The sequence below is a fragment of the Danio rerio genome, chromosome 1 (genome assembly GCF_049306965.1).
Source record: "Danio rerio strain Tuebingen ecotype United States chromosome 1, GRCz12tu, whole genome shotgun sequence".
Taxonomy (NCBI): Eukaryota; Metazoa; Chordata; class Actinopteri; order Cypriniformes; family Danionidae; genus Danio; species Danio rerio.
The window spans coordinates 16,690,001-16,713,864 of NC_133176.1; the positions used below are offsets into that span (position 1 = coordinate 16,690,001).

Sequence of the window (23,864 nt, forward strand, 5' to 3'; positions counted from 1 at the left end):
GTGATCTGCAGCCATGTTCCCGAGCTACTTCACTGCATCGGAGCAGGAGGGTCATTTTTAAGAGACTAGCGCATATACCTGTTCAAAACAGGCGTCTTCTCCTTGCCAAAAATTCATCATCGGTTCATTTCTATGGATGCAAAAGATCAAAGTTGAGGAGAAAAGTGAATCATCTTTCATAAACTTTGATGGACTTCATTAAATGGCAAACACTTGCATGTTCGGCCTGTCCGCAGACAGGGGGGATGATTGGGGACTGATGGACAAAGATCACATAAACGGATGCTCATTTTACCTGACTGTGGCACATTATGGAAATAAAACCACCACGTAGCATCAGGAAAAAAAAATATGGCAACTTAATATTTTAATCTAACTAGTTTCCTGTTGCTGAGCCGGTACAGTTATTTAATTGCAGTCACATGGTAACCATTAGACATGTAAATGCTTTCATTGCAGACTTTCAAAAGAAGAAGAAGAAAAAAATCCAGTCATCCATTTATATCATTTGTAAATCTGCTTGTTTTTCTGTTAACACCAATATGGGAATATACTACAACTCTCAGTAGTGCTTCAAAACTTTCAGATGGAAATCTTTGCTATTTCATCGCTCCTGTAATGGGGCAATTTTCACAATGACTGTTATATCACCATCCCATCAGACCTCAGAGTTAAAATCAGCCAACTCAATCATGCGACACATACTCTGTACACAGCACAAACACATAAAGACACGCCGAGATACATGTCTATATCCATTTAGTGCAGACGTGTGTGTACAAGTGTGTATGTACTGTAAAAAAGACAGACGTTTTGGCATACCTGAGGCTTTTTTTAAGACGCGGTTTTTCGAAAGTAGATGTAGCATTTTTGCCTGCTTGATCTTCAACTAGTATATAAGACACTGACGTGTATTTGAATAACTAATCATCTGTGTAAACTGCATACACAGGGGCATTAAACAATGTTTAGATACATCTATATTATACTATAAATGACAGCTATACTGTATCTCATCCCTTTTAAGTAGAGCTCATATGTAAACCAAATTTCTTTCAAAGCAACACTGCATGAGGATAAGCTAATGCTTATTTTGTTAAATAAGAATCCGATTTTGTTGTTTTTCGGAGGATGTAACCTCTTTAGAAGGAGCGTGTGTGTGAACAAGAAGCGAGGTCGGTGTGCAAATGAAGAGCTGGATCTTTACTTTAGCCAGATATGACACACACGCACACTCTCTACTGTACTGTAGTTGTTCAAATTACACTTCAAACAAATCAAGGCGTTTTAATGAATCTTATGGCAGCCTCGACCTGGTCGTCGCCATCTCATCAAGAAATTTCAAATTGAGTTTATTTTTTAGCTCTTGATATGCATTGTAAGTACAATCTGACTGATAAGAACAAACTGACATGTATTTCACCTACTCTCAGGAAACTTGAGATTCAGTGTGTGTCCTCGGCCCATTATCAGTGTGAGCTTTAGTCTGCGCTCCGATTTGCCCTCACAAGGCCATACTCTGGGGAGCCTCTTTTCCCACCCTTTCCCCTTTTCCAGACACACTGCACCTGGCGACGGTGTCCGAAAGTGTGTGTGCGTTTGTTTGTGTGAGTGTGTTTCCAGGCTTCCCGCATGGTGAGACTCGCAGACTCATCCCTTTCACTTCACGGAACAGCCTTGGGTCTGGAGCGGGACTGGTGGACTCCAGTCCATCTATGCCAAAATCTTGTCCAGCGTTTTTCGGTTTTACCGAAAGTACTGGTGCACAAACTTACCTGAAAAAGACTAGCCCAGAACCTGCAGTTCAGTGCCTGGATGAGAGGAAATCATTGAACTGGCCTATACAGGGTTTGTGAAACCAGAGGACTCGAGACGAAGAAGAAGGAATCTGTCTCTAAAGATGGCGCGTTTCCTTTGCCAGGTTTATAGGCTAAATATGCTGTTATACAGCAGGCTGTAATTAGTGTACAATATGGGGTGCATAACGGACTATGTATATGAAAAACCGTGTGTTTTCTTCTTTTTTTACTGCACGTTTACCTAACAATTCAACTCACTTACTGCAAAACGGGGAGGGACGGGGAGGGCAAAATAACATTGTGTCTAAAGCGTAACATTCACTTGAACTTTTTTATGAGATAAAAAACACTGAACTCATGTACTCGCCCAACATCCGCCATTTTACTGCTACCCTGTAGAAATGACCACTGAACTTTAACCTGAAAGGCATGTTGACGGTCTTTAATCCTGCACCTGTGAGGAAAATGTTTTTTTTTTTTCTTTTTTTATGCTGTGTGAAAGAGGAGCTTTTGAAGCTCTGTCTTTCTCATATGGATTTTATGCGTTCATTGCATTTGTTATGACAAATAACAAATCAAAAGGGGTTGGAATGGTTTGAAAGTTTGGTATGTGACATGTAAAAGTTTGATTTTGACATTAAACACCTTTAAACCGTGCTCTGCTTCATTTGTCGCTCTTTAACTTGCTGCTTGGCTCAATTTTGCGCATGTTTTGATTGCATGCTAATGAAAATACAATTCTTTTGCAATTCTGCACCCTGCTGGTAAAAGAGGAAATTGCATTCCTGAGAAACAACACAAAAATCCCACTTTTTAAACGGTTGCTGTTTAATTTAACTTCAATTTACTTTCATCTTACTTTTTACACACCTGATATTTAATGTACTTGATATTTATTTAATTTTTGATAAGCATTGATATGGGATATGGGGTTTTGGGGGGTCAGACACTCCTAATTAATGCATGATCTCCGATGAAGGACATTAAAACAAGTTGTATTTAGGAGTCAGTCCTTTAATAGTTAAGAAATGGTTTGCCCTGATTTGTATTTTAATAAATGAAATAACAGATAACTTAAATATACATTTGACCACCCCTATAATGGTCTGTACCATTGTGAAAGCATGTTTGCACCAAAAACCAACAACTCTAGAGCACCACGGGCAGCGTACATAAAACTACATGCATAGTTTGTCATTTTCATATGGCTACACTTGCTTTCACATGGAAGTTAAACACTCACATAAAAATATGTGCTGTCTTTCATGGCCATCCATTAATAGGTTTATTAAATATCACAAATGTCACTGAGAACCACTCAATATGCCTCAAAACACTGAAAACAACACTGAAAAAAAAATTCAAAGATATTTTTGGATTTACTAAATTTTTTGGTCACACTTTATTTTGATGGACCATTTGTTGGATTTAAGCTACATTGCATCTGCATGCCAACTAATTCTCATTGGATTACAAGTAGACTGTTAGGTTGGGGTAGGCTATTTGCTAAAAGTTTCTTTTAGTCAATTAAATGTGATAGGAAGAAGCATATCAACAGATATTAAGCAGACAGTCTACTAATACTTAAATGGATCATCAAAATTGTGTTACCAATTTTTTTTAAAGTTATATGGTTGTAAACAATTCATTTGGGCTGAATTTAAACAAATAAATTAAGTTGAACATTACACAATTTATTTGTTTAAATTTAACACACGTAAATTTGCAACAATTTTGCAGACTTTTTTTGTGAAGATTAATTTAAAAATTAGATGTAATTAAATTAAATCTATTAATTTGGTTCACTGATTACCGAACATAATCAAAAAAACACCGCCGAACGTCAATGTAGGCTATAATTCGCACGCTTTTTTTTATATGTAGTAAATCATTATACTGATTAAACTAAACTGTCCTGACCTAACAATATAATCTCAGTCACAGCCTTAAATATTAAAACTAAAATAGGTCAGACTGTCAGAATCTCGCTTGGCCAATCAGAAGGAGTTTCTTCCTATCAATTATTTTGCACTTTCACAGCAGGACAGGAAGGAAGCGTATTTATGAGAAACAGAAAGCTAAGCGTGAACTTGGCGCATATTTAATTAATTAACAGCCGTGCTAAAATAATAGAAAATTGGGGAAAAAAATGAAGCGTCCTAAAACAGAAACAAGATAAGAGAACATAAGTTGAGCTTTTCATTGCTGGAGGGAGTTGAGGAATACAGGGCTCAGAGCTCAGGTAAAATACCATGGTTGCTACAATTTGACAGGGTTGTAGAAAAGGGCATACATCTAAATAATTCTGCGGTACTATGATAAGATTTCAGTGCTGCAGTGATGCCATATTGTCTTAAATACTGTATATAAATATTGTATGGTAGCCCAGTGCCCAACAGGATTTTCCCAGCTTTTGGATTAGTGCAGAACATAGGCTCTGTGACCAATTTAAGTTTATGGTCGTTAGTACACCTTTTGTTCCGCATTGTAAGTGCATATTATATCAAAACTGTATTTATTTTTAAGCCTAAAAGAATTTCCAAAAGTAAACCTTAGTCAATAAACGACTGACACAAGTGCAGTCAGGAGAAAAAGCAGGCTTTGAGAGGATATTACCTGTTTGGTTCATCAGTCTTGATTAGTGCCTTGTTGCCTCATTCAACCACTTGCCAGCATTTGCGTTTTTCCCCCAAGTAGAAGCTTTAAAAATATTAGTAAGAGAAGATATTAGTTATATAGTTTGTCATGAAAGAAAAAAAGAATTAAAAAAAAAAAAAAAAATATATATATATATATATATATATATATATATATATATATATATATATATATATATATATATATATATATTTTTTTTTTTTTTTTTTTTCGAACATACAAAACAAGTACAAATTTTTTGCCTTGCCCACCCTAACTCCTACATTAATGGTAAAACAGTAATTAAACAGAGTATTGTTCATATTATTAATTAAATTACCCTTTACAACCCTAACATTCACATAAAATTAATAATTATAACTGTAAGGTGGCACAAAAATAATCCTGTTCATGTACATATCCACAGCTGTATCCTTACTACACCTCCCCACCAACTGGTTTCCAGAATTTGCATTTGAATTAGAATATGGATACATTGATCATTGTTTGTTGTTTTTTTTTTTAATAATTTTATTTAATACATTTTTCTTAAATAATTAGCAGTGGAGAATAGATGGCTATTTATTTATTTATTTATTTAAATGTAATTATGGATATATATATATATATATATATATATATATATATATATATATATATATATATATATATATATATATATATATATATATATATATATATATATATACACATTCACACACACACTCATACACTACGGACAATTTAGCCTACCCAATTCACCTGTACCGCATGTCTTTGGACTGTGAGGGAATCTTGAGCATCTGAAGGAAACCCACACGAACATAGGGAGAACATGCAAACTCCACACTTCTTGCTGTGAGGCGACAGCACTGCGCCACTACGTCACCTCATCTCAATCAATCTAACATTATAAATTATTTCCAGACAGATATCTGGTGAAATTATATATATATATATATATATATATATATATATATATATATATATATATATATATATATATATATATATATATATATATATTAGTTAAACTGTTTTACTTAGGTTTTTTAGCAATTTTAGTGTACAACAGGTTCTGTTGTCAGAATAACAATTATTCCAGAACCCAGGAAGATTCATTTTCAAAGATTTAATTTTCTTGCAGCAAGGGAGCAATTCTGAAGAAATACAAACTAATTCATTCTTGTTGCTCAAAGGGCAGTCCTCTGAGGCCCGTGTTTATAAAAGCATACAAACAAATGATGAGGCATTGTCTTTAATCATTAGTCTAAACAGTCGGTACAATCCTATTGATTATATACTCAACTCCTTGTCAGCACAATATTCTTGCAATGAGCGCAAACTAACCATTCATCTGTTTAAAAGTTGAGAGTGTGATTAGATCCAAACACATTTATAAACACAATTTTAGGGTCCAGCCACACGGTGGCTCAGTGTTTAGCACTGTCACCTCACAGCAAAAAGGTTGCTGGTTCGAGTCCCAGGTGGATCAGTTGGCATTTCTGTGTGGAGTTTGTATGTTCTCCCTGTGTTGACGTGGGTTTCATCCGGGTGCTCCGATTTCTCCCACAGTCCAAAGACATGCGGTACAGGTGAATTGAATAAACTAAAGTAGCCGTAGTGTATGGGTGTGCATGTGAGAGTGTATAGGTGTTTCCCAGTGCTGGTTGTGGCTGGAAGGGCATCCACTGTGCAAGAGAAATGCTGTATAAGTTGGCGGTTTATTCCACTGTGGTGACCTCTGATGAATAAAGAAGCTGAGCTGGTGGAAAATTAATGAATGAACGTTATTTTAAATGTATAAATATATAAATAGAAGATAATTAATAATTATTTAATATTTCAATTTTATTATTTATTTATTATTAAATAATTATTTAAATTATTTAAATAAGCTTTATATAGCTTTATTTGTTTTTCACATTTAACTTTTTAAGAATAATTTAATTTGTTAAATGTCTTTAAAATTAGATCAACCATAGATCTATGCTATAAAGCATGCTTAAAGTATCTGACAATTGAGAGGTTAACCAGCAGAAAGCTGCTTGATTCCAAGTGTTATAACTATTTTACACTTCAATTGGTAACCCCAAAAATCCAGATTAACATTGTCAACATACTTTAGTGTTAACTACGTTACTGTGCCATTGATTGGACAAAAGCAACATATGACTTAAGGGCTACTTTCATTGCAGAGCCTTATATTGTTGACCATACTAGCAGGTTTATCCTGAATTTTTTTATGGATTATAAAAAGGTCCAAATTAAATAGTCTCTTCCTCACTAAAATGCCCCTGCTCAAGTGTTGAAACAACTTTCTATAAAATGTTTACTGTTAAAACTATGCGATATGACAATATAACACACAATTACTTTAAAACATGCTGCATTGTTTCCCACTGCGTTGCACGGTTATTCATTCTTAATTCCAGGTTAAAAGCAGCGATAACCCTACTTCTCTGTTAGAAATGTGAACCATTTTATTGTCTAGAGGTTAAAAACTGTTCTGTTTAGAACGATGAGATCCTGGGGTTAAGCACAGTGTGAAGACCCTGTACTCTCGGTTATAAACCACTACAATATTGACTACAGACAATGATTTTTTTGGAAGCAGAGTACAATGTGCTTCTGACTATTTGTGTGGTAAATCAAATTGACTGGAGAAGGACTGCACACCAACAAAAATGCAATAAAAGTTTTTTTTTTTATATATATAAAAATTTGTGACTTTCCAAAAAGCATGAAAATATAACCAAAACAAAAAAATTTATTTAAGTTTAGTTAGGTTGGTGATATGTAATATTATGTTGGTTTACTAGTTTCCACATTGTACTATTTGTCGATCTCGACGAGCCTCCCAATTTTCTGTTGTGGACTCTAGGGATTACAAATGGGGTTTGATTATTGTGAGTGATCAAATATGAATGAAATCAATTGATATTAATAATTTGTTGAACCAGAGAGATATGGCAAAAGAGAAAGCATTTATCAGTTTGTTTGGGAATTTCTTCACAGACCAGCAAGGCCAGACTAATAAACAAAACACATATTTTGTTAAATAACTAAATTACCTTAAACAACAGTTTGTGTGTTGTAACAATTTGTGTGTGTGTGTGTATCTATATATATATATATATATATATATATATATATATATATATATATATATATATATATATATATATATATATATATATACATTTACATATACATATATACATTTACACACATATATATATATATATATATATATATATATATTAGGGTTGTAACGGTATGAATTTTTTACGTTTTGATAATCGTCTAAAACAATACCACGGTTTGACGGTTTCGCGGTATACGGTATGTTACAAATGTTACAAAATAATAGAACAGTGAAGCAAATTTGACTTTTTCCAAATAATATATTTTTAGTTTAGTTTTTTATAAACAACACCACTTACAATGAACAAATAAAATAATAATAAAATAATAAATAATGTGTCAAAGTCCAAATAAAGTCCAAATAAACATGGTGCAAATCCTCAGTAAAAAATAGATATAAATATTTACTATACTATAAATAGTTACATAACGAAACTAGATTCAATATGGACCATCCTTAGGTTTTATGTGCCAGCATGGATATGGTTGTCTGTGGATATGGATTCGGATTTGGTTGTCTGCAATGCAGACAAACAGCTGCACCTTCATTTGCGTCTTTTGAAAACAGCAAGAGCAGCAGTTTTTCTTTGCTGTGTCACTGTTTTGTCATGTTTCTTTGCTGCTGTGCATGCAAAAGTACTTAGTTTGAGAATTATTTCTTTTTTTTTTGCGTTATATTTACCCGCGCATAAATGTATGCCCATCTCTCATTCCGTGTTGTTCAAAAAGCTTGGTCCACAAACAAAAGTGAAACCTATGCTTATTGGTTGTGATATAGCGAGTTTGAACCAATCTGGGCATGGAGGAGGGACATTGCATCAATGTATCGTGTCTGGTTTGTCCGGAGACACAGTGACGAGCGTTTCTTTGTCAAATCAGCGTGGTCAAATTTTGATGACGTAACTGCACTGATTCCGGAGCCTCTGAAAGTCCGCGAATGTTATGTGATACAGCACTGGAAAGCTGAGATTCTCTTCTTTATGCCAATCTTTGAATTTTATGAATCGGATCAGCGGATCAAAAGTTATTAAACATTTAAGAGCAATACTTATTTTTAGCCGCGGGCGGCTGTCTCTGTCTTTAATGGTTAAAACCGTTGATATGCAATTGTTCATGGTATGATAATCGTGCACGTTCAAATCGTGGTAAACCGTCATACCGGTATATTGTTACAACCCTAATATATATATATATATATATAAATATATATATATGTATATGTATATATATATATATATATATATATATATATATATATATATATATATATATATATATATATATATATATATATATATATATATATGTATATGTATATGTAAATGTATATATGTACATGTATGTATATGCACACACACAAATTGTACTATTGTATGCAGATGACCTTTTCAGCCTCTACATCAAAGTTCCTGAAAGCTAAGAAGGTCAAGGTGCTGCAGGATTGGTCAGCCCAGTCACCTGATATAAACATTATTGAAGATAAATACAAATAATCTTGATGAACTCTGGGAGTCCTGCAAAAACCCTTTCTTTGCCATTCCAGAGGACTTTATTAATCAGTTATTTGAGTCATTGTAGAGATGTATGGATGAGTCTTTCAAGCTCATGGGAGTCACACACAATATTAGTTCTTTTTCCACTGCACCATGACTTTATATTCTGTATTGTACATTATATTGTGTATCTCTGTTAAAGCAGAGCCCGACCTTACTGTCCTAATTAAACAATTAAAAATCAGGCCATGGTCATATGTTATTTAGGTAAAATAAGAATAATCTAGAGGCCTTTGCCTTTCATATTAGCCACTTCTTATTCAGTACCATGTGATCAACTAGAAGTCAAGTTACTATTTGTTGTTCATAAGAATTGGATAGGTGACAAGACTTGCGTCAGGTAGTGTACAATATATAACATTTTTCCAAAACATACAATCCAGAATCACATATTTTACTCTTAAACAAACAGTGGTCAATTTGGCGATATGCCAAAACAATAACAAATGACAACAAACACAACAATTTTCTCTCTGATCAGAAACACTCTCAAACAAACACTATCAAGCAAACAATGAACAACGCATAATAATATGACAGGCAAAGCATCCAAATTCAAATAATGATGATGGCACAAAGTAGTTGTTGGAGTGATGGTTTGAAGGGCCTTTATATTGGATTCTATCTGACCAATCACCACATTCAAGTGAATATCACTGGCCACACTCATCTAGAACAAAGAGTAAGAGATTTAGAGGGAAAATAAAATAAAACAAAATACAAGAGATCGAAAAAATAAAAACATCTACAAGTTGCATTTCAATTAGAAAGCCAGTTTCTTAGATAATCTCTTGAAATTAGTTAACATACATTATTTGGCAGTCTTTATTTTCAAATTTTGCACAGACCCCCTAGCACACCCCTGGAACTCAAGTGTGAAATCCCATGGTCTTTACTAAAGTTGTACTTAGGTACCGGCTGATGTAATGGAATCTCTAAAATATTTTGAGGAACTCGTCTGAATTAAAATCGAGGAACTTGCCTGAAGGCAGTTTGAATGCGGCAGAGTTCTTTGAAGAACAGAGCTGCTCAGGGAGGATGATGTTTTTCAAGGATTCCTTCGTCCCGGTGGAATATAGAAATGCTGCTCCAGTTATGGAAACAGCTCACTTACTTTAGAATTTTTTTCCCCACATCATTTGCACTGTCCTCTTTATTGCCGGTAGTTTTTGAACATCAGGGATGTCCAATCATTTCTTCAGTCCTGCATGTTATCGTTTTGTTCGCTCTGTGAATAGACTCAGAAACATCGAAACATGCGTACAGGGCAGAGTGAATATCACACAAGCATGCACGCTTCCCAGATTCAAATGAATCCATGTATTTGATAGCTTTGATTTGTTGGCTTGCTGGGGAACATATATTTTTAAAAAAGCCACATACTTGATTTGGATTCACACTGGAGTGCTAGACCTACGTATTGAAAATAGGACAACTGCCATTCTTACTAATAGTGTACTATTTTGGTTTATTAATTAAATTATGCATTCAGTTATTATCATATAAATGACCATGGTTAGTGTAGTAAGTCATGGTTATTTTGTTACCATGGTCCATGATTTCACTACAAAAACTATTTCCAACCATTTTTCAACAATTTGTACATTTTTGATTTAGTGGCTAATTTGAATGAATTCATTTAATCTCATTTATACAATTTAGTATATGATTTGTTCATCCACCAATGGTGGTAGGGTTTAGAGGCAAGGTTGGGTGCCACACCTCCTTTTAAAATTGTACATTTTCGTACGATTGAACTTGTACGAATTCGTACGAATTAGCCATTAAATGGACAAAGAGCAAGATCCTTGTGAGATCAGGCTGTTTTTTCCCCTGTGTTAATCAATGTACACATTCATATACAGATTTAAAGTCAGTTAGCAAATAACACTGAGTATGTGCATAAGTTCATTAATTCCTTCTTTTTTTCTTTTCGGCTTAGTCCCTTTATTGATCTGGGGTCGCCACAGTGGAATAAAACATCAACTTATCCAGCACATGTTTTATGCAGCGGATGCATTTCCAGCTGCAACTCATCACTGGGAAACACCCATACACTCTCATTTACACACATAAACTACGGACAATTTAGCTTACCCAATTCACCTATACCACATGTCTTTGGACTTGTGGGGGAAACCGGAGGTTCCCGAGGAAACCCACGTGAACATGGGGAGGACACGCAGACTCCACACGGAAATGCCAACTGACACAGCAGAGGCTCAAAAAGCGACCTTCTTGCTGTGAGGCGACAGCGCTACCCACTGCGCCACCGCAGCGCCCTGCATAACATGTTGAAAATGCTGAATAGTTCTTGTCTTGTTGTAGGGCTGCACAATTCTGGCTAAAATGAGAATAACATTTTTTTTTTAAATCAATATCACGATTTTCTTACCATTATGTAGATGTAAAATAAAGGTTAATATAAGTAGGTTATTATTATTGTTACTTCTCAAACATATGGTTAAACAAGAACAATATTAAGCCTCTGTGTAGGTCTACTGTTGGTTAAAATACTCAATTTTGTTTAGATATGGGATGGTGGACTTGAACAGACTTTAAATTTGTCCTGGTCGTAAATGCACAGTAAAGTGATGACATCAGGATACAACTGTTCATAATTATGAAGTTGAATTATTATGTTTGAGACATGCTTGTCATTTGTCGACAACATTATTATACCATTTTTTTTTCTGATAAAATAAAACATTTGTCATGATCAGATTCAGCTCTTGCATTATTTTCAACATTATATAGGGTAGAGTAGTTGTACTGGCACTGTTAAACATTTATTTAAAATTTTGTGTTCATTATGAAATAATATATAAAAAAATATCAAATACTTGCCATAATCATAACTCTAAAGTGCGAAATGATAATTTAAATGATGTGTGCACTTTAGGTTTCACTTTCACTGTCAAGTGTGGCAGATGTCATGGCTGCCGTCCCTTTGAGAATATAAAAAAAACATAAATGTAAATCATACTTCCCGCGCGGCTCCCAAACAATCTGAACGTAATTTACAACTTAATGACCTGTTGAAAACAGCCTGTTCTGTTCACTAAAGTATACACCATTGGCGGATACGCGCGAGTCCTCTAGGTAGTAAACAAACAGTGCGTCAACTTATGTTTAATTTCGCAGCCAATAATACGTCCTTACAGTAAGACAGAAATTATATTTCGGAGTGAATTATACCTTAAACAGTATGTGACACTTTTAACACAATTTGGAGGCGTCCATTATTCTCAGCAACGCATATTAAACGTAAAGACTTGTGGAAACACCTTTATATTTCTCTTACAACCTTAAAAAACATAATTGGCTGAATCGTAGAAAAGCTAAATTAAGATCGTGTGCAAGGTCGAATTGAGATCGTTATTTTTTTTTTTTTAATTTTTTAAGTTATTATGAATTACATACACCACATTGTAAAAAATGCTGGGTTCCAAAGGAATTAAGTTAATTTTTACAAATTTAAGTGGATTGAACATAAAACAATTAAGTTGTTGTAAAAAAAAACTCAAGAATTGTGTTATCTCGACTCATTATAAATAAGTGGTTCGAACACACAGCAAATGCCTTTTTCTACATTGAATGACAAAGTTTTGTACAATATTTTTGATTCAAAATGACAAATTGTGACAGAAATGTGGCAAAAATGTTTAGAAGTTTGCACTACAGGATGTAATTGTTGGTCCTAGCTCAATATTGAATATTTATTTAAAAATATGTTTGCTGAACAAATAATGTTTGCTGTTTGTTCAAACTACTTATTTAAAATGAACTAAAACAACACTTGAGGGTTTTTTTTGTGCTACAACTTATTGGTTCATGTTCAATCCACTTAAATTTGTAAAAATTAATAAGATAACCTTATTCCTTCATGTTGTACCCACACAAACATATTGTGTGGTCAATTTTACCCTAGCATTTGTTAACAGTATAAATTCTGTCTATTTTTCTATTTAATTATAAACTTGTTATAATTAGAGGAGATAAAAAAAATAAAAAACATAACAGAATGCCACTCTATTTAGGGGCTTTTTTTAAATGCAAACAATAATTTAGAATTATTTACTACTCCCTTTACTTGATTCTAATTGAAGAAAAGGGGTTTTGCACTTTATAAGTTGTGAGTTCAGTATCTCATTGTATTAGCAGACGTCCAAAATGTGTTGTGTAACAGGAACGAACAATTACCAATTCATGCTAAATGTAAATGACTTAACCAAAGAGCCTTTTGCAACATTGGACAGCCGGGGAAACTGATAAAACATTGGCCCACTTCCTGAAGAACTTGCTTCATGAGTCTAAGAGTTCACAAAGACTTTATCTTATGTTTCTGATCTTAAGCTTGACTGAAACCTTGCCAGTGTTTTTAGTCTCTACAGCAAATAGCTCTCAAGAAAACAAATATGGATTACAGCCAAGGAATGTACCTGGTCAGCAATTTGTCAGTAAATAAACAGTAGTTAATGGCTAACCAGGCACTGCTTTTCATGTAATGAGTATCTTTCGACAACAGCAAATTTTAAACAAATTGAAATTGGTGTCTTGATGTGAGAGCAAGTGACTCAAAACCAAATTCAAACTTTATTTATTATTTTTATTTTTGAAAGTGGCCTTCTAATAAAAAATGACAGTGTGTTTATATAGCTCCCACTGAAAAACAAATCATTAATTGCATTTTTTAAGGTGTGTGGTGGCAAACTGTTTATTTAGGCTGAATTTAAACAAACAAATCAAGTTGAACATTACTAAATTTTATTTGTTTGTTTAAATGCAGCCCTTATAAATTGTTTGCAACCACTTCTCTTAAAAACATCTTAATCCAAGTAATTAATTATTTTTTCAGTGTAATTGATTTTAAACACAAATTTTAACACTTGAAATTAAGCTTTTCAAACTTTTTATTGTATGAATGGCACAAAACACAAGATAAAATACAAGCACACAGTTCATCTTGCAGTCTTTTCCTTTTGTGATGTATATCCAAGGTTTTTTTTATTCATTCATTCATTCATTCATTCATTCATTCATTCATTCATTCATTCATTCATTCATTCATTCATTTATTTATTTATTTATTTATTTATTTATTTATTTATTTATTTTATTTTTAGCTAAGTCCCTTTAATAATCTAGGGTCGCCACAGCAGAATGAACCGCCAATTTATCCAGCATATGTTTAATGCAGCGTGTCAAGAGAGACATGTGCAGGGCAGGGGGCCTTGAGGACTGGAATTGAGAACCACTGTGTTAAGCTGCGCTCACACTGCACTTTTCTCTCCATAGACTTCCATTCATACACATGCTAATGCGTCAGACCGGAAACGCAAGCTTGTGCGACAAATTTCGTAGATCGCTGCATTGGAATGTTCAAGCTTGGTGAACTCGATAGCACATCACATAATTGCGTGAGACCAATCGAAGATCAAAACATGACCTGTACAGAAATTTTAAATATGGAGCAATCGCTTGCTTTTTTAACGTCTAATCATCTTGTTTAATCCCATCCCATTTTGCAGCGCCATGAGACAGAATATCACAAGCTCAAACTCCAATGTGACTGCAGCTTTAGTGAGACAGACAAAAAAATAGCTCCACCCTCCCGATATCTCACAACATACAATACGACAGAAAGATTAGTTATTTCATGAGGGTAGGTGAGGTTAGGGAATTTTATTAAGATTGTCAAGATACAATTATTTTCTTTTTTTTTTAATTAAAATGAATTACACAGATCATTTAGAATAAACACCAGAGTATAAAAATAGAAAAGACACATTTTGATGTCATGACAACTTCATTTATATAGTTTATTAGAACTCTAGGAGACTGTACACGGAAATAACCAGAACATTACAACACTGAAGGAAATGTGTGCAGTTTATCTGTAAATCAAACAGGCAGTTACAACATAGTAACAGTAGGCTTTTGGCACCACCGGTTTTAGAAATATAATAATGCAAAATCATCCAAACTGAGTTTTATTTATTTTTTCAAATATATTTAGGCACATATAACAAATCTGCAGTTGTATATTTGTACACTTAAAAAAAATGTAAACATTTTTTTTTAACATAAAACAATTTAAATGTTGCCTACAAAGCCTCAAGAATTGTGTTGTTTCAGCTCAGTTTAAGTAAGCAGTTTAAACAAAAAGCAAATGCCATTTATTGAGTGTGCTGTAAAAGTACTGACCAAGAAAAAAAGTTTTATAGAAAAAAATAATAAGGCACAATTAACTTACAAACAATCAGCAACACACATCCACTTGACTATATCTGATGTTTCAGCACGACATACCTAATGTTAACAAACTAATGTTAGAAAAATGCCATAAAGAATCACTGAAATGGTCATTTGAACCCGTCAATTTTAGTGAATGCCCAAAAGAATCTGTATGAGAAAATGCATTAGATTTGCAATCATTATTAACGGCTGAGCATCAGTTAATCACCAATTGATTACCTCCGATATACTGACTTTTAAGACAAGTCGATCCGCATTAAAATAATTGATTCCAACTTTTAGAATCAACTCCCACCCTTATACTTTAAAGCAATCTTATACTTGTTTTTAATTGTAAAATAACCTTTACAGATCTTAACTTGGACCCTTAACAGTTTGAAAAATAAGAATAAAAAATGTGTAGACCACAGTCAATGCTGGTCATCTTCTGCTCATTTTTGCAGCCTGTGAGAATTTACAACTTTCCTCTGATCAGTTTTGTGCAAGATGAATCAGCTTACCACATAAAAGCGTTTGCAAACACTCCACACCTCATTTGACATTCATCTGATCTCCGTCTAAGTAAGAAATTCAACATACTGGACTTTCTGAAATTAATAGATTTTATAGCGTTTATGGAGTTTAAAGATTACATGTTGATTAATTTTAAAGGATATGTTATTAATACACAACATATTTAAAATATTTTATTTAATGTTAATATTAATATATATATATATATATATATATATATATATATATATATATATATATATATATATATATATCTTTATTGTTAAGCTAACAATTTTAATAAATTAATAAACAAGAATAAAAAGTTATATATATATATTGTATGTTTTTTTGTAATTTTTTTTTTTGCACAGGTATTCACCATTTTATGATGCAGTCAGCTGGTTTTCTTCTGTTGTGTGTGCCACTCATTAGTCTACTCTGTGAATCGAGTAAGTACAGAATTAGTAAGATTAACTAATTTATAGTTAAAACATTGTTTGCAATGGAATTTAGGAGATTCTTTTTCTAGTGACTGATAGTAAGCAAATGTATTTAAAATTATTGAAATCAACTTGCTTGGAACAGTCTTAAATCTTTTCAAATCTTTTTCAGTTGTTTGTCGACTCAACAGAAAATTTAGTACAAATTGCATGACAAAGGTCTAATATATATTCAGTATTGTCATTGCCTACAGGTAAAACCCCTACAGGAGAATTTCCAGAGTCGGTCACTGCAAGAAGCTGCAGAGAACTTTTGAAGAAATATGGACATAAAAAAGGTATGAATGAATATGAATATCCACAAATAGGTCGGCACTTACAAAAACATGAGCATCAAATTTTGCAAAAGAAAAAAAATCACAATTTTTTTTTCATTAGATTTGGTAATATTTGTTAATAAAGTAAGGTCTGCTTTTCATACCTCTTAGTACAAAGCTTAAGCTGATCATTGCAATACCACCAGTCATTCGATCGAAGCCTGATTTCATTGTAGTTGCACATATTGCTCATAATCATTGTTTCAGAACACAAAATCATTATGATATGTAAAAATGTAAAAATTTGGTTTCACCAAACCACACAATAACATCTTTTTTAAGCTTAGTACTTTTGACAATCACGTCATTCAGAAGCAAACAAGACAATGTACAGGTTTTAAAGAGTATACACAGCTATAAAATGTAACTCTTATGTTCAGAGCTGAAAAAGAGTTATGAAAATGAAACAAGAAGTAACAATTAAAAATGCTGTAGATGATAAACATTTATTGAATATGCTTCAGAAAAAAAGGAAGTATAAATGTACATTAACATAGGGCTGAATGGAGTGGAAAAAAATGTGATCATAACAACATCCCCTTGTAGGTTATTATCAATAATTAGCAATACATGTCATATCTGCATTTTAAAAAGTTTATAACTAGGTTTTAGGTACTAGGTTTTGGCATGCAATAAAATGCTAAAATATAGAATATAAAGGTGATTTAAATCAAAGAGAAAGACTTTAATGTCCATTTGTATCTAATATGTCCACATCTCATTTAGTTTAGAGATTTAGAAGAGTTTTGATTAAGGTTTTGAGGTTACCAGAGCAAAAGGATAGTGCTCATGCTTGGGAAGAATGCTGTCGGCTTTATTGATTGTCGGATCATTCAATGAGAAATAACTGTGCTAATGACTGTTCTGAGATCAGTCTCTTTTTACTTACCCAGTCCACAAGTTACATAAACATTAAGCATTATTAAAATAGTTTCAGCTTTAATAGTTCACAACAATATTGTTCAAATTAAGAGATTAACTGACTCAACAAGCAGAAAAAAATGACAGAATAATTGAGATGAAAGGGGTTTGATCTCATCAGTTGTCTAAATATGTTGAAACACCACATTCAAATATTTCCCAAATGATGTTTAACAGAGCAAGGAATTTTTCACAGTTTTTCCTATAATATTTTTTTATTCTGGAGAAAATCTTATTTGTTTTATTTTGGCTAGAATAAAAGCAGTTTAAAAAAAAACAAAAAAACATTTTAAGGTCAATATTATTAGCCCCCGTAAGCTTTTTTAGATTTTACAGAACAAACCAGTTATACAATGATTTACCTAATTACCCTAACCTACCTAGTTAACCTAATTAAAAAAGTTAAGACTTTAAATTACACTTTAAGCTGGGTACTAGTATCCTGAAAAATATCTAGTAAAATATTATTTATTGTCATAAAGGCAAAGATAAAATAAAACAATTATTAGAAATTAGTTATAAAAATTATTATGCTTAGAAATGAGTTAAAAACTTCTTTCTATTGAACAGAAATTGGGGGAAAAATAAACAGGGGGCTTAATAATTCAGGAGGGCTTATAATTTTGTATATTAAGGTTCACAAATGTTTTTTTTATTATTATTCAGAACGTTCTGAGAGTTTTGTTTTTTTGAATAATGGCTCAATACCTTCACATATAACTGTGTTTCACAGACGGCTTGTACTACTTGCGCTCTAAAGACAATGAGGTTTACCAAACATACTGCGACATGAGCACCAACGGTGGAGGCTGGACGCTGGTGGCCAGTGTGCATGAGAACAACATCCACGGCTCGTGCACTGTTGGAGACCGCTGGACAAGTCAGCAAGGAAGCAGTTCATATCATCCTGCGGGAGACGGATCATGGTCTAACAAAGTCCTGTTTGGAACAGCAGAAGCTGCAACAAATGACGACTACAAGGTATAAACACAACTGCAAAACTGCATATTTCCCTATGACAACAAATCTACATAGATCAAACTCAAATAATCTGACACTTTCAGAACCCTGGATATTATGACATCAAAGCAAAAGACATTGCTGTGTGGCATGTTCACAATGATAATGAACTTGAGTTCTGGAAAGTTGCTTCGGTTTTGCGCTACCACACTAATAGCAACTTTCTGACACCTTTCGGAGGAAACCTTTATCACTTCTTCAAGGTACTTTGACTTCAATTCACTTTTTACTGTATCTTATGGTAGTGTGGGGTAAAATGATAATGGTGTACTTGAAAGCTGATTACAATATATAACCTGCATTGATTGATATTCCATAACCTTAGAATTATAAGGTTCTGTCTGCAGTCTAAATGATTTTGAGATATTGAGCTTCAAAGTTTTTGCATTCCATAGCAAACATTATGTGTGTAACATTTGTTTTTTAAATAAAAAGTCTTAAAATGTAAACAAATTATAAAAAAACATCCCATAATGTAAATAAGTTGTCATTTAATAGGAATTTGTCAATAACTCAATTTTGACAAAAATGTCAGATAGAACCTTATGATATTAAGGTGACGATTTGTGACATGTTTGCAATGATTGTACATGTTTTTCTCAGAAATACCATTTACAATATGGCATAGGTACATGCAACGATAGAGGGATATCTGTTCCTATTGTTTATGATATTGGCAGCGATATGAGGGTTAACGAACTGTATGGAGAATCTGTTAGAGGTAAGTCTATTTTTTAGTCATGAACAGTATAAATATTTATATTCTCATACAAGTAAGACTTCTACTGTGTTGCGGGAGGGTTGGAGTGTTCAGAAACAGTATACCATCACCAAGCCTTTTCGAACTGAGCCTTTACCCATCTAACAAAGAATAAAATAAAAAAAAACGTTGTGTGAAGTATACCACTGCCTTTCATTTTAAGTTAGGACTATTCGAATGGCCCACGCACTCACCCGCCTCCTCCTCCACTCTACATTTCATTCACGACACAACTACACCCTCTCTCCCACCCCTACTTTTCTTAACTTTTGTCCGCAACACCTCCCACCAGTCTTTAAGAATGTTGTCATAGGGCCTGTAATGGCCAGTAGTACCCTTGGATTTATTTTATCTACATTATTTTATCTACATTTTAACTTATTTTATCTACATTTTATTCCACAAAATTCATATCTTTTCAGTATTTTCTTTAAAAAAATAGAGATATCAAAAATCCCACCTGTAAAAACATTTGACTTTAAAAGAAAGCCCGAAAAAAAAATGAAAATGGAGAATAAACCTAATTCAGTAAAAAAAAATTTATCTAGAAACATAATTACATTTTAAATTAAATAATGCATAATTTGCATATTTAATGTGGTAACTATCTTTTGTTTAATGAATTCTACTCCGTGCCTTGCCTTAAAAAAATAAATTAATAATAGTAATAATAATAACAATTCTTTACATTTATATAGCACTTTTCTGGACACTCAAAGCGCTTTACACATTTTTGGAGGTGGTAGTGGAGACATAGTGATGAAGCTAATTATGATATGGGGATGGTTACGAGGCTATGATGGGCAAATTTGGCCAGGATGCTGGGGTTAAACATCCTGGGATTTTTAATAACCACAGAGAGTCCGGAGCCCGGTTTAACGTCTCATCCGAAAGATGGCGCTCACTGAGCAGTATAGAATCCCCTTCAGTATACTGGGGCGTTAGGACCCACACAGACCACAGGTTGTGCACCCCCTGCTGTTCTCACTAACACCACTTCTGGCTCCTAGCTTTCTTATGTGGTCTCCAATCCAAGGAATGACCAGGCGCAGCCCTGCTTAGCTTCAGTGGGCGACCATGTGAGAGTTGCAGAGAGCTAGCTGCAGAAACCATTAAAAATAACCATTGAAAATAACCATTAAAAACTAAAGATCCATTTAAAAATGTAGTTTAGTGACGTTTAAGATTCTTCATTGAACCATACAATGCAACAATGTTCCTTTATTTTATTTATGTATCATGTATGATACGCGTTGCATGTGTAAGATCTACAAAGTAGACTTTTTTTTTTTCAACTAACAAGCAGAAAACAGTCTGCCAAGTCTGTCACCATTTGAATAAGCATAATGTCATCCAAATACCTATGCAAAGGCAGAAGGCACGACGTATGAGAATTCTAAATTTGTCAGCATGATATGGAGGCACACAGGTATTCAACACTTGATAGATTCATTGTTGTCCAGTGTCTATTGGACCCTCATTTGCATTACCCCACCCCCGTTTAAAAAAAAAATAAAATACATTTTCACATTAATGACTCAAAACATTTATCTTTATATATTGCACCAAGCTAAGCACCTGTGTCTATGAAAACAATTTGAAAACAATTTATTTAAGCTGAATTAAAACAAACTAAATAAGTTAAACATTATTAAATTTGATTTCTTTGTTTAAATTCAACACAAATAAATTGTTTGCAACAGTTTTGCAGACATCATTTTTTTTCAGTGTATTTTTTTCAGTGTATTAACATTTTTATTAACCCTAAATTTGTACAGACCTGCATAAGTTTCTTTTTTCTGCTTAGCACATAAGAAAACATTCTGAAGAATCTTGGTAACCAGACAACAGAGAGCAACCATTGACTGTCATTGTATTTCTATTTCTTACTATGGAATTCAATGGCTACTGTCAACTGTTTGATTCTTCAGAATATCTTATTTTGAAAAAATTACACGTTTAAAACAACTAGAGTATGCAGGAGTAGTAAGTGCATTTTTATTTCTGAGTGAACTATCTGTTTAAAACCTCATTTTGAATGTATCAGAAACAGAGGACAAAAATAAAATAAAATAAAGATGTTTGATGCATGTTTTTGAATCTAGAATGATTCTGTGATTTCTATTACAGCCGATTTTGACACTGGATATGTGACGTTCAGAGTTTTCAACAATTACCAAGAAGCATATGCAATGTGTTCTGGGGTCAGACCAAAGGGATGTTATGCACAATATGTAAGTATCCCAAATGACAAATCTAACATGAAAAAATGGGAAAAAATCAAGAAAAATTATATAAAATTTTTTTTTAAATTATTATTATTATTTTGATCATAAATATGTTTACATCAACACAATTCTAACATTTTTGGCTCTATACACCAACACAACGGATTTAAAATTAAACAAATGTTATGCAATTTTATGCAATGACCAAGTCAATCACCTGATCTGAATCCGATTGAGCATGCATTTCAATTGTTGAAGAAAAAATTGAAGGGAAAATGCCCCAAGAACAAGCAGGAACTGAAGACAGCTGCTGTAGAGGCCTGGATAGAGCACCACCGGGAATGAAACCCAGCGTCTGGTGATGTCTATGCTTTCCAGACTTCAGGCTGTAATAGACGGCAAAGGATTTGCAACCAAGTATTAAAAAGTGAAAGTTTGATTTATGATGATTATTCTGTCCAAGAATAACACTTTCGGACCCTTAACAAGTGGAAGGCACTAATGCAAACTGTTGTAATTCCTACAGTGTTCACCTCATTGGGTTGTAAATAAGCTCAAATTAAGGCTGACAGTCTGCAGTTAAAGCACATCTTGTTTCATTTGTTTCATTTGAAATCCATCGTGTACAGTTGGTGTATAGAGCCAAAAATGTTAGAATTGTGTCGAAATATTTATGGACCTAACTGTCTAAATAATTTATTTTTCTTAATATTATTGGTGCCATCTTTACAATATCTGTGTCTTAATATATTTGTGCTGTTGATATTTATACGCTCATTTTTGTGTTTTGCAGTATTGCATTGGTGGTGGTGGCTACTTTCCAAACACTTTCTGTAGTGATTTTGCCTACTTGAATGCGAATAATGGTGCCACAAATGGATACGGTGCATCTAAAGAGATCATAAATGCGGCTGTATTTATTTTCTACCGCTAAAATGCATAAAAAAGGGGGGAAATGTCATGCATGTTCCAGCAAGTGTATTTCTTCTTGCAACATAATCGGAATTCAGCATTTATAGACACACACACATATACACAGCTTTATTTTCTCTTTAATGCGGTGGTTTTGTGCGCTACCCCACTGCTGTGAAAATCACCTTAAAGGATTAAGCAAGCACATAAGATCAAAAAACCATCATTATGCTTGTGTATTGATAAAATGCAAATAATAAAGTGTGATTTGCAGCAACATCATCTCACTTTATGCAGTTCTTCTTTTGTAGCACATCTCCTCACTTTATGTAATTCTTCTTTTGCCTCAAGAATTGTCAATGATAAAATACACTTGCTGGCCACTTTATTAGGTACACCTTACTAGTTCGTGGTTGGACCCACGTTTGCCTTCAGAACTTCCCCAATCCTTCGTGGCATAGATTCAACAAGTTGCTGCAGATTTTGTCTAATATTAGTGAGCCTGTGCAAAATGTAGCCAGTTTCCTGTTCTTACCTGACAGGAGTTGCACCCGGTGGTCTTCTGCTGCTGAAGCCCATCTGCCTGAAGTTTAGACATGTTGTGCATTTAGAGATGCTCTTCTGCAGACCTCAGTTGTAACGAGTGATTATTTGAGTTACTGTTGCCTTTACATCAGCTCAAACCAGTCTGGCCATTCTCCTCTGACCTCTGGCATCAACAAAGCACGTGTGCCCACAGAACTGTCACTGACTGGATATTTTCCTTTTTTCAGACCATTCACGGTAAACCCTAGAGATGGTGGTGCATAAAATCCCATTAGATCATCTGAAAATGAAACCAGCCCATCTAGCACCAATAACCATGCCACATTCAAAGTCACTTAAATCACCTTTCTTCCCCATTTTGATGCTCGGTTTCAACTGCAGCTGATCATCCTGACAATTTCTACATGCCTAAAAGCTGATTAGCTGATTAAAAATTTGCGTTAACAAGCAGTTGGACATGTGTACCTAATAAAGTGGCCAGTAAATGTATACGGTTAATCAATGAGAAAATACGTGAATAAAAAAAAACAATATTCTTAAAAGAACACATTTTTTGACTTTTAAGTATTTGTAATTATTTATTGCTCAGGCACAGAAAAGTCAATTAGCATGATTATACTTATATTACTTACATACTTGTTATTTTGCTTTAATAACTGCAGCGTGTGAAGTACATGATGCATAATCATGGTTTCACACGTTCTCTTTTGTTTAAACTTTTATTTATTAATAACTTTTATAATAACTTTTTTTTAACTTTGTGTCTTGAAT

At 33.6% G+C, this 23,864-nt stretch overlaps 2 protein-coding genes across 7 annotated transcripts in view; both read left to right on the forward strand.

The window, feature by feature from the left end:
- Nucleotides 1-2,456, forward strand: part of pcdh7a (protocadherin 7a) — a 66,113-nt gene extending 63,657 nt beyond the window's left edge. The window contains exon 4 of the mRNA XM_005159857.6: nt 1-2,456. This exon is cut by the window's left edge and continues 499 nt beyond it. Within this exon, the coding sequence (XP_005159914.1) occupies nt 1-4 (4 nt within the window). The 3' untranslated portion in view covers nt 5-2,456.
- Nucleotides 2,457-3,813: 1,357 nt separating this feature from the next.
- itln1 (intelectin 1) lies at nt 3,814-22,828 on the forward strand. Of its 6 annotated transcripts, none has more exons than XM_073949122.1 (9): nt 3,828-4,041; nt 15,838-15,955; nt 16,261-16,338; nt 16,566-16,667; nt 18,361-18,608; nt 18,692-18,850; nt 19,251-19,368; nt 21,538-21,641; nt 22,429-22,828. In XM_073949122.1, exons 3-9 carry the CDS (start codon nt 16,275-16,277, stop codon nt 22,567-22,569), a joined length of 936 nt encoding a protein of 311 aa, XP_073805223.1. In that variant the 5' UTR covers nt 3,828-4,041; nt 15,838-15,955; nt 16,261-16,274; the 3' UTR covers nt 22,570-22,828. The 6 variants fall into 6 exon arrangements, with proteins under 6 accessions (XP_073805225.1, XP_073805223.1, XP_073805224.1 ...); XM_073949123.1 differs by having other exon boundaries at nt 16,584-16,667; XM_073949124.1 differs by lacking the exon at nt 15,838-15,955 and having other exon boundaries at nt 3,814-4,041; nt 16,584-16,667.
- The last annotated feature ends 1,036 nt before the right edge of the window (nt 22,829-23,864 follow it).

Excerpts from the sequence above, each read along its gene's own strand:
- itln1 (XM_073949122.1), top strand. The coding sequence starts at position 16,275 with ATGATGCAGTCAGCTGGTTTTCTTCTGTTGTGTGTGCCACTCATTAGT. Across the intron at positions 16,668-18,360 it reads GAAATATGGACATAAAAAAG|ACGGCTTGTACTACTTGCGC; the intron begins GTATGAATGAAT and ends TGTGTTTCACAG. Across the intron at positions 19,369-21,537 it reads GTATGGAGAATCTGTTAGAG|CCGATTTTGACACTGGATAT; the intron begins GTAAGTCTATTT and ends TTTCTATTACAG.